Below are 13,120 nucleotides of genomic sequence, written 5' to 3'. Positions count from 1 at the left end.
GAGTGAGCACCGACCTGTGGAACACCGGATGCATTCTGGAACCCTCCGGCAGCGCCAGTCGGAAGGCTACCGGGTTGATCTGCGCTTCGACTTGGTACGGACCGATCTGCTTGTGCCCCAACTTCTTCTTGGCAAGTGACCTGGTCGGCACTGCGTGGGCTGCCAACCAGACCCAGTCTCCCACTTGGATCACTTCGCCAACCCGCCTGTGCTTGTCAGCTTGCACCTTGTAGGCGTGCTTAGCTAGCTCCAGCTGCCGTCTGAGTTGATCGTGGACCGCCTGCAGCTCTGACGCGAACGCGTCCGCCGTCTGTGGTTCTCCTTCCCCCACTCTCTCCAGTCCCGGGAAGGTTCTGGGATGCCTCCCATTGTTGGCAAAGAACGGCGTCACTCCTGTGGACACGTGCTTCGTGTTGTTGTAAGCGAACTCGGCTAGCGGCAGGTAATCCACCCACGTCGCAGGCTGTTGATTGGCATAGCATCTCAGGTACTGCTGCATGATGGCATTGACCCTCTCTGCTTGCCCGTTGGTCTGCGGGTGTCTTGCTGATGCCAGATTGACCTTGACATTTAGAAAACCCATCAGCTTCTGCCAGAAAGACGAGATGAACTGGCGTCCGCGGTCGGACAGGATAGACCGTGGCAGGCCATGCACTTTGAACACGTGATCTATGAACAGTTTGGCGGTTTGTTCCGCCGTGGCCACCTTCGCACACGGAATGAAATGTGCCATCTTGGTGAACAAGTCCACCACCACCAGCACAGCTGTCTTGCCTCTCGAGCTGGGTAAATCCGTCACAAAGTCCAGGGCCACCCTCTCCCACGGTTCAAACGGCGTTTGCAGCGGTTCTAACAGTCCCGCCGGTGGTCTGTGTACCGGCTTGGCCCTCTGGCAGGTGTCGCACCTCGCGACGTAGTCCGCGACCTCCCCTCTCAGCCTGGGCCACCAGAAGTCTCTCGCGACTAATTCCATCGTTTTCTCTGTGCCAAAGTGACCGGCCGTGGGTGCGTCGTGCAACTGTTGCAGTACCTTGGCGCGAAGGTCGTCTCCTGGTACATAGACAGCCCCTTTGCGTAGGAGCAAGCCGTCCCGCACCTGGAACTCGTCCGTGGTAGCCGTGCCTCTGAGCAGTTCCGCCATCTTGTCTTGCGCGAATGAGTCGTCCCGCAATGCACGTCGCACCGCATCCAGGTCTACTGTAGCTGAGGCACACGCCCACGCCGTCGGTGCGAAGATGTGCATGGCCGCCGCTGGCGTCACCTCTTCTAGGTATTGCGGTTTTCGGGACAGTGCATCCGCCATGATGTTGGTGTCGCCTGGGACGTACTCTATTCGGAAATTGAAGTCAGCAAAGAACTCCGCCCAACGTATCTGCCTCTGGTTCAGGAACTGAGCCGTGCGCCAGTGCTCCAGATTCTTGTGGTCCGTGCAGACCTGCACCGTGTGCTTGGCGCCGATTAGGAAGTGCCTCCACGCCTTGAAAGCTGCATGAATGGCCAGCAACTCCCTGTCCCAGATGGTGTAGTTCTGCTCCGACTTGCTGAGCTTTCTGGAGTAGAACGCTCCCGGCCGCCACACCCCCTGCGGGTCTCGCTGCAGCAGGACAGCTCCCACGGCTCTGTCTGACGCGTCTGTCTCTACCCTCAACGGTTTACTGGGGTCGATATGCAGCAGTTGCTTCTCCGATGCGAAGAGATGCTTGAGCGCTTGAAAGGACTGTTCCGCCTGCTCCGTCCAGATGAATTTCTTTTTTTTGGAGCTGAGCGTGTCCGTAATTGCTGCCGTCTGCATCGCGAACCCCTTGATAAACTTGCGATAGAAGTTGGCGAAGCCGACAAACCGCTGGACCTCCTTCCGGTTGCGCGGGCTCTTCCAATCCAATACCGCACGAACCTTGGTGCTGTCCATGGCTATCCCCTTGTCCGACAACTTGTATCCCAGGAAATCCACCTCCGTCGTGTCGAACTGGCACTTCTCCAGCTTGGCGTACAGTCTATGTTGTTGCAACCTGCTGAGCACCTCCCTCACGTCTCGGTCGTGAGCTTGCTGCGAGTCAGAGAAAATCAGGATGTCATCCAGGAAGCAGACGCATGTCTTGTAGAGGAGTCCCTCCAACACGTGATGCATAAAAGCTTGAAAACAGTGAGAGCCATTTTGTAATCCAAAGGGCATAACTCTGTATTCGTAGGTGCCCAGCGGTGTGAACATGGCCGTCTTCCACTCATCGCCCTCCCGCATGCGGATGAGATTGTACGCCCCTCGCAGGTCCAACTTGGTGAACACGCGTCCCTTGCGCACCGTCGCGAGGAGGTCGTCAATCCTGGGCATGGGGTAATCAGACGGTTTGGTCATCTGGTTCAAAAGGCGGTAGTCCACAACGAGTCTTTTTTGGGGCGTGTCTTTCTTTTTCACGAAGAAAACGGGACTGCCCCCCACTGCCTTGGACTCTCTGATGAAGCCACGCTCCAGATTATGCTCGATGAACTGTTTGAGTTCCTGCATTTCATCTTCAGACATGGAGTATAGCCGCCCCTTCGGCAGCGTCGCCCCCGGTAGGAGGTCAATCTTGCAGTCATATGGCCGGTGAGGGGGTAGCTTGTCCGCCTCCTTCTCGCAGAAGACCTCCAAAAAGCTCGCGTATTTGTGGGGGACCGCTTGCAACGTTCCCAACTGCAGTTGTGATTCCTCCTCCTCTCCCTCCCGACGGGGCAGGATGCAGTGTTCTGCGCAATAAGAGGAGCCGAAGATCAGTTGTCTCTGGTACCAAGCCAGTGTCGGACTGTGCCTGTCCAGCCAACTCATGCCCAACACAATGGGCGTGTCCGACAGTTGGGTGACATTAAAACTGATGACTTCCCTGTGGTTGCCAAGGCGCATCACCATCGGTGGCGTCTGCTTCACCACCTGCCCCCCTAGCAACTCTCTGCCATCCACTGTGACGACTTGCAGGGGCAGAGTGGCAGGCAATAGCTGTATAGCGTGCTGCTCCACAAAGCTCTGCGCTATAAAGTCTGCGTTGCTTCCAGAATCCACAGAAAGCGGCACTTCGATAGTGACGCCGTCGGGTAGCTGGAGAGATGCTGTGAGCTGCACTACTGGTTTGGGTGGGAGGGGGTCCGTGGGTTGCAAGATCGCTGGGGACTGCTTCACTGATGCGTCTGGCTGGGCCCCAGTGCCTCTGTCTCCAGCCAGACATCGTCGTTTCCCTGCTGTGGTTCTCCTTGTTGCGTTGCTGCAGTCACCATTGCTGAGGCTGCAGTGTGCTTGTGGAGCCTCCGGGGACACTCCTTCGCCAAATGGCCTGGATCCTCGCAGATGTAACACTTCCTGTTCCCTCTAGGAGGCTTCGCTTTCACTGCTGCCGGTGCTAGGGCTCTGGCAGCTGACTGAGCCCTTGCACCTCCAACCTCCATCGGTTCCCCTCCCCCTCCTGGCGGAGGTGTGGATTGCGCACGCGCTGCTTCCCTCGGAACGAAAGAGAAACTTCTCGCTGCTTCGCGCCCTCCACGTCCTTCATCTCTGCACCATGGACGTTCTTCCAGCCTCACCCCCACAGTCAGCGCCCTTTGGACCACCTCCTGCGTGCTTCGGGGCCTCTCCCCCCTTGCAATTTCATCCTTAACCGCAGAACTTAGACCCTCCCAGAAGAGGTCTCTGACAGGGGGCGAATCCCGATCCCATTCTAAAGCACTGACCAGCGCAAAAAATCGGGCGTGATACTGCCGGACGCTCGCCCTCCCTTGTTTTAGTCCATGAATCTCCCGTCTGGCAAGATCCACATCAATAGTAGACAAAAAACACGCATCCATCGCTTTGATAAAGGCATCTGCATTCTGAAGCGCCGGATCTTTATCCCTCCACAAATTGCGCAGCCAGGCTTTGGCATCCCCATGCAAATGGGACAATATGAACCCCACCTTCTCTTCCTCATCTCTAAAGTCTTTTGCCAGCAGTTGCAGTGCGCACATTACGTCTGCTCTAAAATTAGGGTACTGTTGCAAAGTCCCATCGAAGTGAGCCACAAGCCCTCCTGCTCTCCGTGCCAATCCCACGCCCTCCGGTCTGGGTCCCTGTTGCCCTTGCTTAACAAGCATTTCAAACCTGGCGTGTAGGTCTCTGTAGGCGGCTGTAGTCTCCTCCTCCCGTTTCTTGGAAGCCAATACCTCTGAGGACAACTGGGTCACTGCCTCTTGCAGCGCGGAGATCCTCTGTTCTTCCGTCATCTTGCTAACCTTTGTGAGCTTGCTTACAGACACCCCTCTTCCTCCCCTAGCGGCTTCTGCTCCCGCTGCGAGGTTTCAGGTTTCTGAAGCTTTGATGAGATGGGTCTTACTGTCAGAGCTGCTACCAGGTCCCAGCTCACATAGGACCACGCCACACAGCGTCCACTTTAAAAGAGTCTTTATTGAGTTACAGGTTTCATTTCCGAACTGCAGCGTGCAGCTCTACACCTTCTGCCCTAGGTCGGCGAAGACCCATCTGAGTCCCCGCCTCTTGCACACCAGCTTAATACCCTAGCCTTGCTCCACCTCCTTCGCCTCTCCCTACGTCTCTGGGTCCTTCTGCCCCCCTGGGACTCCTCCCTTCTACTCTCCTCTGACGCTGACCCCCCTGATCCTTCCGCTTCCTTTCGGCGGGCTTTGGGACCTGGCTCACTCTCCGGGCTGCTTACTGCTCCAGCTTCCGCTGCATTTGAACTTGGCGCGCGCGCCCAACTCTCTACTTTCCTCTTGACCGTTGCCTCGCTCTCTGAGGAGGGCGTGACCACCCCTGACTCGTGCCCTCCCTCCTGCTGACGGCCTCCGGAACCCGATGCCTGGCTGCCTTCCTCCCTGCTGCTCTCAGTCTTGAGCGTGGGTCCCGACTTCCAGCTGCTGCTCTCTGAGTCTCCTCTGTTCCCTTCCTCCTGGGGTGTCCCCCCGGATCCCCCCCTTGCTCTGCTCACTGGGGCTCCCTTTTGGGAGTCCTCTGACTCACTGCTTAGGCTTGGAGATCTCGGGTCGTCATCATCACTCATTCTCCCTTCGGCTTCCTCCCCCTCGCTCTCTGTTTCCACCCTTCTCTGCGTCTCTGCTTCTGAACCCCTGACAGTATCGTAGTGAAAAGAAAGGAACAAGGAGTGCTCTCCACTTGAGGACCTTAAAAGCTGGGGTAAGAGCTGCTGGATAGTGGAACGGACTCCTTCAGAAGGTGGTGGACTCTCAATCATTGGAGGCTTTTAAGCAGAGGCTGGATGGCCATCTGTCATGGATGCTTTAGCTGAGATTCCTGCCTTGCAGGGGGTCAGACTAGATGTCCCCCAGGAGCCCCTTCCAGTTCTGTGATTTTATGACTCTTATGGCCTGCTCCTTCCATGGAGTAAAACCCCACCCAGAACGGAGTTGGGCCACCCTGTCGCACAATTTGAACTATCTGCCTGCTGAATCTCACCCAGTTCTTGCACAGAGAGGGCTTTACTGCAGCCCAAAGGGGGCCTAGTGGAATCGTGGAGGGGCCACGCTCCTTGGTGGAGGACACAGCATCAGGCTTACCTCTTCCATTCTTTTGTTGTAAGTGTCTTTAGCCGTGGCAACAGCTGCAAGGTTGTTTGCTTCTGCCGTGGCCTGCAAGGGATCAGCAGGAAAGGTCAGAAGAGGGAACCAGAAGAAGAAGAGAAGAGTTTGGATTTGACATCCCGCTTTATCACTACCCGAAGGAGTCTCAAAGCAGCTAACATTCCCCTTTCCCTTCCTCCCCCACAACAAAGTGAGGCTGAGAGACTTCAAAGAAGTGTGACTAACCCAAGGTCAGCCAGCAGCTGTATGTGGAGGAGTGGAGACGCGAACCCTGTTCACCAGATTATGAGTTCACCGCTCTTGACCACTACACCACACTGGCTCTCATGTTGTGTTCTCCTTTTCCTTCCTCCAACACAACAAACACTCTGTGAGGTGAGTGGGGCTGAGAGACTTCAGAGAAGTGTGACTAGCCCAAGGTCACCCAGCAGCTGCATGTGGAGGAGCGGGGAAGCGAACCCGGTTCCCCAGATTATGAGTCTACCGCTCTTAACCATTACACCACACTGACACCACCAGGAGGAGGGAAAAGGGTCACTGGGCCCAAGGAAAAAATTGCACCGAGGGAGTGGAGAAGAGCATCTTTTAAGGGCTCCTCCAAACACCCTTTCCATTGCGCAGCCACAATCAGTTGTGCTCACGGTGGCATCAGAGCAGTTACAACACTCTGCTTGGAAGACGTTACACTATGTTTCCAATCCATTCACATTCTGTAGCTTTCTGCTGAAATCCTGTAACTTGGCATTGCCCAAATGTCCCAGTTTATTTCTTGCCCCACTTCTGTTTTTGTTTTTTGTTTTTGTTGCACTGCTGCAGCACTCTAGCATGCGCGCGCGCACGGAGCAATGAAGCCCGGGGAAGCACTGCAAAACAATGAAGAAAGTGGGTTTGTGGTAGTGGCCCAAAGGGCCATAATGAATGTGATAGTGTGAACCCCTATAAATCCTTGAATATGCTTCTAACAGAGAAGTTATGGTAACCTGCTGCTTTAAGAAACTGGTGATTTTGCAAGTCGCCGTCCCCCACTAGGACAGAAGGACAGTTAATACGTAAATCACGAAAATACACTTCATAAACATGGTGCAAATGGCGACACGTAACACGGGTTCCCAACATGCACACTACCACAATGTACCTGATCACAGTGAATATCAAAACTTAGTCAGCAATGCTTATTGTGCATGTGTATTAAACATGAAATGAGGTAATGATGTATATGATTGGTGGAAATTGAAATGCTTTGTTTGAAACTTATAAATACCCCTGCCCAGACCCTTGGGCGGGGTTGCAGTTTTGCTAAAAGATTTGACTGTAACCTATTGCTTTGCAATAAACAACAATGGACTCCTAACTCCTCTTGCCTCTGAGTTTCATTGGCGTAACTCAGAAGAGAAGCTGTTTTTGGCTTACAACAGGATGACATGTGGACCATTTAGCACAAATGCATCTCTAGGTAAAGGTAAAGGGACCCCTGACCATTAGGTCCAGTCGTGGCCGACTCTGGGGTTGCGACGCTCATCTCACTTTACTGGCCGAGGGAGCCGGCATACAGCTTCCGGGTCATGTGGCCAGCAGGACTAAGCCACTTCTGGCGAACCAGAGCAGTGCACGGAAACGCCGCTTACCTTCCCGCCGGAGCGGTACCTATTTATCTACTTGCACTTTGACGTGCTTTCGAACTGCTAGGCTGGCAGGAGCAGGGACCGAGCAATGGGAGCTCACCCCGTCGCGGGGATTTGAACCGCCGACCTTCCGATCAGGAAGTCCTAGGCTCTATGGTTTAACACACAACGCCACCCGCATCTCTAGTGCACAGCTATTGCATTAGTTGTGTGTTGCAGATGGCACCTATAAAAAACCCCAACCAACCCCACCAGTCAGGAGGACCCTAACCCACTGTGGAGAGAACAATCCAAGTCGTGCAATGTGAGTAAAAATAAATACACCTCAGTTTGTTTAATAACTGTAATCAGTGCCGTGTGACTTACCTGCAGCATTGATTTGGGGTGAGGCAACTCCTCTCCTTGGTAGATCTTTATATAGGCCTGGGAAGAAAACAAGACAAGAAGACAGGACAGGCTGAGTTTATGCATGCACAGAAAAGTCCACAAAGGTCTGTAAAAACTCAGGAAAACAGGAAGCTCTAACTGGCTGACCTGCAAGGCTACCAGCCTGTGGGGACCACGAGGCTCATATGACTGCAGTCCTGGCTTGCTGGCTGCAGTGCCTTCCTGTTTGCTTCTGGACTCACAGCTGTCCATGGAGGTGAAGGTCAATTCTGTGTTTACCAGCTCCATCTGGTACGCAGGATGAGACCCTCCCTGCCCGCAGACTGTCTCGCCAGAGTGGTGCATGCTCTGGTTATCTCCCGCTTGGATTACTGCAATGCGCTCTACGTGGGGCTACCTTTGTAGGTGACCCGGAAACTACAACTAATCCAGAATGCGGCAGCTAGACTGGTGACTGGGAGCGGCCGCCGAGACCATATAACACCGGTCTTGAAAGACCTGCATTGGCTCCCAGTACGTTTCCGAGCACAATTCAAAGTGTTGGTGCTGACCTTGAAAGCCCTAAATGGCCTCAAAGGCCCAGTAGACCTGAAGGCGCATCTCCACCCCCATCGTTCTGCCCGGACACTGAAGTCCAGCGCTGAAGGCCTTCTGGCGGTTCCCTCCCTGCGAGAAGCCAAGTTACAGGGAACCAGGAAGAGGGCCTTCTCGGTGGTGGCGCCCGCCCTGTGGAACGCCCTCCCATCAGATGTCAAAGAGATAAACAACTACCAGACTTTTAGAAGACATCTGAAGGCAGCCCTGTTTAGGGAAGCTTTTAATGTTTAATAGACTATTGTATTTTAATATTCTGTTGGAAGCCACCCAGAGTGGCTGGGGAAACCCAACCAGATGGGCGGGGGTGTAAATATTATTATTATTATTATTATTATTATTATTATTATTATTATTATTATTATTATTATTCTATGTTCACCTTCAGGTGCTGGCTTTGACATTTAAGCTCTTCTAAGCCACCAAGGTCCAGGGGTGCTAGACTACAACTCCCATCATCCCTGATAACTGGCCATGCTGGCAGGGGTAGATGGGAGTTGGAGTCCAACTCCCATTGGAGGGCAGAAGGTTCCCCTCCCGCTGCTGTATGACCTCCCAACATAGGGGCTACGAAGAAAAAGGCCCTGCTCTCCAGCTTTTTACAAAGGACGCCCTTTTCATGAGGCCGAAGAGGAAGGAGGCATCCTGCCCAAGACGGCCTAGCAAGAATGGGGTTCCTGAGTCCGCCTCCTGACAGCTTGAGGCTCACCTTGAAATATTCCACCAGGCCTCGGCAGGTGATCTGGTTGCCGTTGATCTCCTTGACGTCCAGGCTCTTGGGACTGAGCAGCCAAGGGATGAGCACCTTCAGGTTCTTGATGAAGTCGTCGTCTATTTCTGTGGGGGGAAGGCGAGTCAGTGGAAAAAGCAGTCCTCGCAAGCAAGCGGATGATGTCAAACTCTTTGAGAATGACGTCAATCCTACTGCTTATACAGAATCTAGTGCTTATGTTACTATCAGCAGGCAGGTGGCTAATAGCCTTTCCTAGAAATCATCAAAAGTTCCTATGTGGAAGACATGGTTCACTAATGTAGGAAACATTCATTTACCGTATTTTCCGCTCTATAAGACACACCAGATCATAAGACGCACCTAGTTTTTGGAGGAGGAAAACAAGAAAAAAAATATTCTGAATCTCAGAAGCCAGAACAGCAAGAGGGATTGCTGTGCAGTGAAAGCAGCAATCCCTCTTGCTGTTCTGGCTTCTGGGATAGCTGCGCAGCCTGCATTCGCGCCATAAGACGCACACACATTTCCCCTTACTATTTAGGAGGGAAAAAGTCTTATAGAGCAAAAAATACGATATTTATCAGATTATCTAGCTAGAAGTGTAGTCTGGGGCGAAGCCAAATCAGGCGGTTTTGATGGAGATGGAGACAGACTAGTCTCCATTTTTTATTTTAACGACGACGACAACAATTTTATTATTTGCACGGCACCCACTTGACTGGGTTGCCCCAGCTGCTAGGGGAGCCATGCAAGTGCTCCTCCCATTTTGTGTTTTTATTCTGTATTTTTATGTTGTGAACTGCCCTGAGATCTTTGGGTGAAGGGTGGTATGCAAATTTAATGGCTATTTTTAATGTATAATGAGGATGCACACCTCGTTGTGGTTGTGCTATATGAACTCATCTTAAAAACTTGGCTATACGTAAGTGCATCTCTGTGATTTGTTTTTTTACACGGAATATGTGCTACTTATGGTTTTCTTATTGTTTCTAAGATTATGCATTAGTTTGTCCATGTGTTTGTGATAAAATAATAATAATAATAATAATAATAATAATAATAATAATAATAATAATAATAATAATAAATAGCAGCAAGTGACAGGCGCATGTCTGGTTTTGATGCTTTCATCATTTCAGCACCAAGCAGAGAACTACCATAGATGAGAGGTTAAAGATAAAGGGACCCCTGACTGTTAAGTCCAGTCATGGCCGACTCTGGGGTTGCGGTGCTCATCTTGCTTTATTGGCCAAGGGAGCCGGCGTACAGCTTCCGGGTCATGTGGCCAGCATGACTAAGCCACTTCTGGCGAACCAGAGCAGCACACGGAAACACCGTTTACCTTCCCGCCGGAGCGGTACCTATTTATCTACTTGCACTTTGATGTGCTTTCGAACTGCTAGGTTGGCAGGAGCAGGGACTGAACCATGGGAGCTCACCCCGTCGCGGGGATTTGAACCGCCAACCTTCTGATCAGCAAGCTCAAGAGGCTCTGTGGTTTAGACCACAGCACCACCCATGTCCCTTGCAGATGAGAGGTTGGTTACTGCTAAAAATTGTAGGATTGGATTTGATTATGTTTTAACTTTTCTCGTCGGTTCTGGAACGGTTGCTTCGATTGTGTTTGAGATGCAGCTTGGGGTCTTACAGTGAAGGGAGGGATATAAATACATTTGAATAAAATAAATCACGGATGAGGAAATGGATCAGGCCAGCAGGTTGGAGCCTCATGGCCTTGTAGTCCAAAACTGGAGGCACGGGGTTGGGAAAGGCCAGCTTAGAGCATAAGCTTGCAGGTGCCCTGACGGGAAGAGAGGAGTTTGCAAGAGCTATCAGGAGTCAAAGTGCAAGGAACCTGTATCTGGCGGGGATGTAGGTGGGAGAGAGACCTGGCACACAGGAGGCAATCGGAGAAATGAAACTTGCAAACGAACCGACCTTTGAGTTTCCCGTCGAAGTTTGGGTTGGTGGCCACTTTCAAGCCCGGGTGAGGTAAGAGGAAGCAGGAGATGTTGGTGAAGCAAGAATGGATGTGTTTCCGAACGTTCTGAAGCTCTTCATGCTGGTTCCCTGAGACCTGAGAGCAAGTGGGCGGGCGGATTAGAAAGACCGCTCTTTAGAGGGGGATCAACGGCTTGGGAAGTCATAGAATCGTAGAGCTGGAAAAGGACCCCCAAGGGCCATCTGCAAGCAGGAATCGCAGCTAAAGAAGTCCTGGCCGGTGGCCATCCAGCCTCTGGGGCAAAGCTCCAGTGCAGGAAAGCCCACCACCTCCAGAGGGAGTCCGTTCCCCAGTCGACAGCCTTGCTCCTTTGGAGTGGGGGAGTGCTGCCAAAACGGCCTCAGGCCAAATAGAAAGGTTCCCCACCCCTGGCCTAAAGGCAGGGCCGTCTTACGCATAGGCCTAAGTGGCGCGGGGTGCCAGGGTGCCAGATTTTGGAGGGCACCACAGGCTGAGTGTCCGGGAAGGAGAGTCAGGGTGCGCTCCCTTCCCCGCTCTGTGGCAGCCCTCTCCCCTCCTCTCAGACACCCATTGGAGCACGCTGCGTCCGGCTCAGGGAAGCCCCTTCGCGTCTTCTCCCACCAGGGCTGCCTGGGTGCCTGACAGGTGCGATCAGGGGCGTGGACGGGGCGCCCCTCTCTGGGCGTGTCACTGCCTGCGCGCCTCCCTGCGGAGTCTGCGAGCGGAGCAGGGAAGCGCCCTGTGGGAGTCCTGATGCGACCGTCTTCAGTAACAACCAAACCTACTGGCTGCTGTTTTGCTCTGGTATTCCTGGCTGGTGTCCTTGTTTTTTGTCCAAGGGAGCCCTCAGATTTCTCCGTTAATACTGTGGCACAGAGTTCCCCAGACGGGGACAGGTAAGGGGCACCGGGCATTTAGAGGGAGGCTTCGCGGGAGGCCATCTGGGCTGCGATCCAGGCGCCTCTTACTTACGTGCAGCGCTGAGTGCGCGTCGGACCGGAGAGATATTTGCACCACGGTGCCGGTTATGCTTAAGATGGCCCTGCCTAAAGGCACAAGGAAGTGCTACCGCCTCCTTCTCCAAACTGGCTGAGAATGCAGGTTTCAAAAGGGGGGGGTCCCCTTTTCGTATCTCTTATCCAGGCCCCGCCCCACCCACATCCAAAGGCTCCCACACAAGGATGTTCCATTCATCGTCACCTGACTGCCCAGCTGAGTCACATGACACACCTGCAATTGACCAGGTGCTGCCTTTTAGCAACAGTTAGTTGCAAGTGTGGTTTGTTCCACTTCCCACTTTAATTTGCTTATTATTATTATTATTTTACTACTTGATAGGATTTAAATTGTTGGGAGTTTTGAGCATTTTTTTTTAAGAGAAAGCAGGAGAAAACAAAAGCGTTAAGACCAACCTTGAGGCGCTTTTCCAAAAACCTGGCTCCACCATCTGCCCCGTAGGAAAACTCATAAGGAAAGCTCCAGTCGCGAACAAGGAAAATGAGAGACTGCAAAAGGGACAAAGAAAATTACTCGTGTGCAAAGTGAAATAAGTCGCCCCAACTACACAGCCAAGCTCTGTCCCCGAGAAAACACTGAATACGCCACCCCAATCTCTGAACGCTGAAGGACTCTGGGGGGGGTCCATGTGCATCTCCAGGTTTGGCTTCCTTGGAATGAGGGTCAGTGGAGACTGTGCTGTCTTTTGGATATATGGCTTTATTTACACACATATAAAGGTAAAAGAGGGACGCGGGTGGCGCTGTGGGTTAAACCACAGAGCCTAGGACTTGCTGATCAGAAGGTTGGCAGTTCGAATCCCCATGACGGGGTGAGCTCCCGTTGCTCGGTCCCTGCTCCTGCCAACCTAGCAGTTCGAAAGCACGTCAAAGTGCAAGTAGATAAATAGGTACCGCTCAGGTGGGAAGGTAAACGGCGTTTCCGTGCGCTGCTCTGGTTCGCCAGAAGTGGCTTAGTCCTGCTGGTCACATGACCCAGAAGCTGTCTGCGGACAAACGCCAGCTCCCTCGGCCAGTAAAGTGAGATCAGCGCCACAACCCCAGAATTGTTCGTGGCTGTGCTGTCTTTTGGATATATGGCTTTATTTACACACATATAAAGGTAAAAGAGGGACGCGGGTGGCGCTGTGGGTTAAACCACAGAGCCTAGGACTTGCTGATCAGAAGGTTGGCAGTTCGAATCCCCATGACGGGGTGAGCTCCCGTTGCTCGGTCCCTGCTCCTGCCAACCTAGCAGTTCGAAAGCACGTCA

At 52.8% G+C, this 13,120-nt stretch overlaps 1 protein-coding gene across 3 annotated transcripts in view; it reads right to left on the bottom strand.

The window, feature by feature from the left end:
- Positions 1-13,120, bottom strand: part of ATL1 (atlastin GTPase 1) — a 42,311-nt gene that overhangs the window by 10,752 nt on the left and 18,439 nt on the right. For all 3 annotated transcript variants that reach the window (XM_082218075.1, XM_082218076.1, XM_082218077.1), the window contains exons 7-11: positions 12,265-12,357; positions 10,828-10,966; positions 8,869-8,996; positions 7,545-7,601; positions 5,533-5,604 (exon numbers count right to left, since the gene is read on the bottom strand). In XM_082218075.1, coding sequence (XP_082074201.1) covers positions 5,533-5,604; positions 7,545-7,601; positions 8,869-8,996; positions 10,828-10,966; positions 12,265-12,357 — 489 coding nt within the window. The remainder of the gene's footprint in view (positions 1-5,532; positions 5,605-7,544; positions 7,602-8,868; positions 8,997-10,827; positions 10,967-12,264; positions 12,358-13,120) is intronic.

This window comes from Podarcis vaucheri (genome assembly GCF_965113315.1).
Source record: "Podarcis vaucheri genome assembly, chromosome: 1".
Taxonomy (NCBI): Eukaryota; Metazoa; Chordata; class Lepidosauria; order Squamata; family Lacertidae; genus Podarcis; species Podarcis vaucheri.
The sequence above is the reverse complement of the archived record's forward strand: the minus strand, read 5'-3'. Positions and strand labels throughout refer to the sequence as shown.